Genomic DNA, 6278 nt, shown 5'->3' with positions numbered 1-6278 from the left:
ACTGGTGGCTGGAGGGGTGCCAGTTCATCTCCCGGGCACTGCCTCGGTGCTGTTGAGCAAGGCACCGAACCCCCAACTGCTCGGGGTGCTGGTCACTGGCAGCCACCTCGCTCTAACATCTCTCCTTAATTGCATGTATAGGTCCTGTTTGTGCATGTGTGTATTTCGGGCCTGTGTGTGTAACATGTATATTAATAAGAGTGAAAAAATTCAATTTCCCCGTGCGGGATAAATAAAGTAATTCTTCTTCTTCAGATTAAAGAGGGAGACAAAGAGATTTAAAAAAATCCTTGCAATATCATAGAAATCCCAGCTGAGGTCAGTGTTTCTCCACCTCAGCGTGGACAGAGATGTCACTGCCACCCAAAATACTACCTGCATTACTGTCTGTTTTATTAATCAACCAAACAAGCAGCCTGGAAATCATCACTCTTCTTGCAGACATTGGGCAGTGTCTAATCCCTGTGTTCTGTAGCATCGCTGATATAAATCCTCCATATGTTCATATGTTCATGTCAGAGGATGAACTGCATAGACACGTCGTGCTCTACATCTGTATACAGTCTCAGATCCTAACAAAGGGTAACAGTAGCAGCAGCAGCAGCAGCAGCAGACTCGCAGCAGCAGCAGCAGCAGCAGCGGCGGTGCACGTCCCCTTTAAGACCGTTTTGGAATAATTAATGACGTCGCGCTGTAAACACGACTGACGTTCAGCTGCGTGGCCGAAGCATCCTCCAAAGAGCCCCAGTACCTCTCCAGTGTTCTTGTGTTTATTTCTCGACGGGACCGTTGAAAAAGCACTAAAAATAACTGCACTTCACCTCGACTCTCATATGCGGTCTCCAAAATCAAGACGACGCATTTGTCCTACTAAGTGCCATGGCTAGAAAGACGGACATCCCCTCCTCTTACTATGGTGAGTCTGTTCGTCTTTGTTGTAAAAACGCCAAGATATTTTCCCCTGTGCTGTGTAACGTTATGACAACAAGATATACGGGTTATATTCTTCAGTGGGAATGATGTTTAACCCCTTGCTGTGATTTACAGGGACGTTAGCTAGCGGACATTGTCAGTTGCTAACTATTTAACGGTTGATACGCAGTAACGTCAACGGTAGAATCATGTTTAAACGGCCATTTAACGGTCGAATAAGTAGCCTAACGTCTTTTTTGTGTGTGTTTCTCTCGGCCGCCTCCATCATTTTTCGTGTAGTTCACGGTAAATCACCTGCTTAACTAACAGTGATATAAATAATGTTTGCCTTTGTGTTGTCGGACTCCTCAGAGACAATAAGTCCTCTCACTTTCCCCCTCTTGTCCTCAATTCGTCTCTGCATATATAACGTTATATATGTAACGTTACTATGACAACGTAATGTAACATTATTTTCGTTATCAAGTAGTCCGCCGATTATGTTCTGTATTAATAACGTTACATTATCGTTTGGTTTAAGCTGAACCATCAGAATATAGTGGAAATATCCTCAACTTTGCACAGCATTGAGAAACTGGCATTAATTAAACTTGACTGATATCTGAATTTGGTTTGACATCAAATACGCAGTAACGGTAGAATAACGTTTTAAACGGTTATTTAACGGACATATTTTCAAATGTCTTTAGAATAATCTGCATCGGTGTTACCTGAAATACATAAACAGTTTGATTATTTAAAGAGAGATTAATAATACTAGTTTTAGCTGTAATCTATATGAGCACGAATGACCCCATGATTTACACAGGGACGTTAGCTAAAAGCTTATATTGGATTTGATATGATTTAGATTTATTACAAACATGTAAAGAAGAAAACAGAAAGGGTCATACAGGGAAAAAAACTGTTACACAACTAGAAAGCATAGAGATACATGAATAATGCATACTTTTTTGTTTTGTCGTCTGTTTTTTCTTATTTTTAGTTTTGTATCCCTTTTTCTTTTTGACATGCAATCAGTTGGCTATATAAGGGTTCAAATACCCAGTAATTTACACATTTTTTGTAAATGGTTGTTTGCATGAGTAGCCTTATTACTGTAAGTGTTTCTTATTTTCAATCTACTCTGACTCAATAATTATCCGTAGCCTAACTCCTGTAATGTGAATTTTTGCCTTGTGTTTTTTTACCATGTGTAAAATAATAATAATAATAATTGTAGGGGAGTAAACAACGTCTTATCTCCAATTTCCTCCTTCTCTTCTCGCCTACATTAAGGTTAATTACAACATTTTAACAACTGCAGTCCATGTAGTGCAGTTAGTAATGAAGATTAAAAGCAATGCGCCCTCTGAATGCTTTTGATAACAAAGGATTTATTGCCTCCAAGTGGCATTTTCTCCGCTCCAGGCGTATGGATATATTTAATACAGAACGTGGGCAGCTTTTCTGTCCATTAGTCTGCCTTAGTAATCATGTTGTTTATCAAAGCAATATAATCCTTTATCACCACCATATGCCACACAGTGTCTTTCCTCTGAAACAAAGACTCTCTTACACTGGTGATTTTTTACCATAGTGGGGGCTTTTTGAGGTGTGATGCCAGTATTCATATTTCCACAGCTGAAAATGTTGCCTTCTATATTTAGCAATCATCCAAAAATCATTGAAACTTAACATTAAGTGCTTCTTTCACAATTTCATTATTGTTGTCAGTGTACAGTTGCTCTCACGCTACTACAAGGCTATCGTGACAAACCAACTATTGAAACCCAGACTAAGCAATTCACAACACTGACAGGGGGCTTAATGCCTGCTTTCAATGAAACATTTGTAAAACAGTGGAAAATTAAGCTTCTCAAAAAAGAACAATTTGATTTCAGATTTTCAAATTGTTTCTATGTTGCTGTAGACAAGGAGTGCCTTTGACCATATCTACACCGATCCAATATTTCATGCTCACCAAAAAGGCAAAGGTAGACCAAAGACATGATCATCTGAGTCTAACCCCAGCTATAATGCAGACTTTATATAATTATTAACGTTTTCATGTCATGCTTATCAGGGCCAGCACAGCAGAGCCATATCTTTATCAGTTATAAATGCATCATATATATATATATATATATATATATATATATATATATATATATATATATATATATATATATATATATATATATATATATATATATATATATATATATATATATATAAAACTTTATGTAATAATCACAACCAAAATGACTGTCCAAGAGGCAACTTAGATACAGTAGCTGTACTATTTTGGTGTGACAGGGGCTGCTCCTGACAGCTCTTGATGAGGAAAAGCTACTGTGTCTTGCTGTTATTTCCCATATGCTGACCCTGTGTGTCCCTCAGACCTCATGACTACAGCACTCTGCCAATCACGATTGCAACCCGTCATCTATAGTTGACTCTCATTGCTCTTGGTAGACGTGCGGCTAACCATAGGACCTACAAATCCTATCGCCATAAACCTGACTCTAGAGATCACATGTTGTATAACTTTGCATTGAACAAAAAATTATAGGATAGTGTAGGATAATATAATACTTGCATTATGTTCTATTGCTTCAACTCAAGTGCTACTCTCCAGAGGATTACATAGAATATATTGAGACAGTTTAATTAAGGAACATAATTTTGCCTAACAGCATCCAACGACCCAGCTAGTGGAGCATGGGATGGAGTTATGGGGCCTCCCTGTGTTTAGGTCAGCTGCTTTATGTTATTGGCTCCCCGGAGGTTTTGTTCCATCAGCTAGCTTGGGAAAAGAGCAATTCAGAATATTGTGGTCTCAAAACTAAGCAGAGAATAACAACTTGCAACTAATGTTTCACTCACTGCCTTTGTTTAAATATGGAGTGGATAGTAATCATATTTGTTACCGACCATTTCTGGCTTTCTTTAGTGGCTTATCTCTCTTATTCCAAAAGATAAAGTGAGTGATTCTATCCAGTATATAATTTGTAGTTCAGCTAATTAAATAGTTATTGTCCGACTAGCTAAGTTGATCATGATGTCAGTTCTGTAGAAATAAAGAAAAAGGGGTTGTTTCTAGATCTGCCACATTGCAGTGACACTCAAATTTCACACAAGAAGAAATAGAAAAAGCAGAGACACCAGTTTCTTTATGAACAGTATCCATGAGGCATGTTTTGTGGAAGAAGTGCCAGTGTTCTCACTTTTTATTTCCTCAACAGGGAACCCTCCTACTCTCTTGAAAATTCTGAGTAGCCTATTTCTGGGAAATGTAGGGAACCACTGAAGCAGAAGTAAATAAGGCAGGAGGAGGGACTGTCATGATACCATTTCACATAAACATTTAATTATTACCCAGCCCTAATATAGAGTTCGGATTTTCTTTGAATTAACATAAATTACATGTACTCTTATAAAAAGCAGCAAAACACAAGATAAAGCATAAGTGAGCCATGTTTTAGCTGCTGGTCGAACTACCTGCCATCCCATCATTCACATTCTCAACTTGCTCTACATCCTGGATTGAAGTGCACTCTTTAGGCTAGTATATAATATAATGTTTCTAACTATGGCGAGTGTTCAATGGGCATATACTGTACTGCTGAAATGTTCAGTCAGTCAGAAAAGTAGAAAAATAGCTCATAATCATTCTGTGACAGGTTTGTAAGTAACAATTTAGATGAGTTCCATTCACCACAGAAAGTGTTGAGTCGGGCACACTGTTAATTAACAAATTTCTCGCATGAGCAGCTCCCCTAAACGCTGCATTTTTATAGAGTCAATGCCGTGTCTTTACAGAAAGCGGAGAGCCTTGGTTTGGAATCAAACATTCACAGCCTCTTCCTGTGAAATTGCAATCGGAGAAGTTTGTGACTCAAATGGCCCATTTTGCTCCCAGGACTAAGTGCTATTATGGGCTTTTTAAGTGTCACTGTCCTCTACAAATACATGTCAAATGAAGACCGACTGTCATGCTCCTACACTTTTTAATAGACTATATGGGACATCTGCTCATTATTTTTAACAAGGTTATGTTCTTTTGCTACTAATTTGTGTCTTTTCTCAAGAGATATGTCTGTAAGAAGTATATTATTCACACTAATGATAGGGGTGAGTCAGTAAATATTTCATGTTCACATTCTGCACAGTGCGAGATGGTGATTTGTGATTTGTGAAAGTGGAACATTCAGCAGTGAAGGGGCTTTCTAAGCAACATTATGGAGACTTTAAATTTCCAATTTGCAGTACAAATATAGCAGTATTTGTTCATGACTAGAAGGCCAAGTGACATTGACAGTGAAATATGAAAGACAAGCCAAAGAAACACTGAAAAATGAGTGAGAGATACAGCTACTTTTTTGCTGGAAACATAGTTGGACATGTAGAGCTAGGTTGATTGAAACAAAGAAAGAACAAAAGGGACATGGTGTTCTGATGTATTTCTTTAGTTTTTTTGCACATTTGAGGGAATTGTACCTTGTAGGTGTGCAGATGTATCAGAGTTTAAGTGTCTTTGATGCTGATCTGAGTTGAAAGCCAGAGGTTAAGACGATTCCCTGTTGGAGAACACAGACAGTGAAGTGATGTTCACTTTGACCAAATTGGCCCACCCTTAGGGTATGAAAACATATTTTACTCTCATCTAATGGAAGATAGGAAAATGGCACTTGGTTTATTAAGTCTGATCGTGGTATAGTCATTAAATTAAAATAATGCAATGACACTTCTTGCTACTTTTAGCAACCAAAGATATTTGAAAACTGAAGTGCTGTGACACACAAACACTAGCACTGTATAAAGCCACATTACTGGTCGATGATACAGTACTTCCACATGACCTTCAACTTTTTACTGGCTTTTTGTCAGTGCCAAATATGCACATTTCAGTAAAAATCCTGCCCATCATAAAACTTTCCTGTGTAAAGCCAGAAGAGGATTTGGTAAAACAAAAGACCAAAAAACACATCATAATTAGTCCAGTAAAGTGCTGAAAATCTTATTCCCCTAAATCTGCCTACAGGGTGAGATTATATGTACAGTAACCTGTTTTCAGTACCGATTAATTTTTACATATTTTTGCGATACTAATGGAGCAATCTGCCTTATTCCGTCTTGGTTTTTCAGGATACCAACACTAATACCTGACTGGGAAGAAAAAAATTGAGGAATTGATTGTGGATGTTTCAAATCTTGAATACTGAGTATGAGACTTAAGGATTAAGCATTAATTACAGTGTGTAGAAGCCTACATATGTAGGTGTGTATAAGTGTGTTTCTTCCCCTTGGTGTGTGTATTGAATTGCATATTTGGATATCAAGATGTAGCATATCCTCTTATG

At 37.8% G+C, this 6278-nt stretch overlaps 1 protein-coding gene across 1 annotated transcript in view; it reads left to right on the top strand.

Moving 5' to 3' along the window:
• The first annotated feature begins 751 nt into the window (after positions 1–751).
• slc44a5b (solute carrier family 44 member 5b) overlaps positions 752–6278 on the top strand; it is a 34740-nt gene continuing 29213 nt past the window's right edge. The window contains exon 1 of the mRNA XM_083911424.1: positions 752–916. Within this exon, the coding sequence (XP_083767550.1) occupies positions 880–916 (37 nt within the window). The 5' untranslated portion in view covers positions 752–879. The remainder of the gene's footprint in view (positions 917–6278) is intronic.

This window comes from Echiichthys vipera (assembly GCF_963691815.1).
Source record: "Echiichthys vipera genome assembly, chromosome: 3".
NCBI lineage: Eukaryota > Metazoa > Chordata > Actinopteri > Perciformes > Trachinidae > Echiichthys > Echiichthys vipera.
This window is presented reverse-complemented; position numbering and strand designations above follow the sequence as displayed.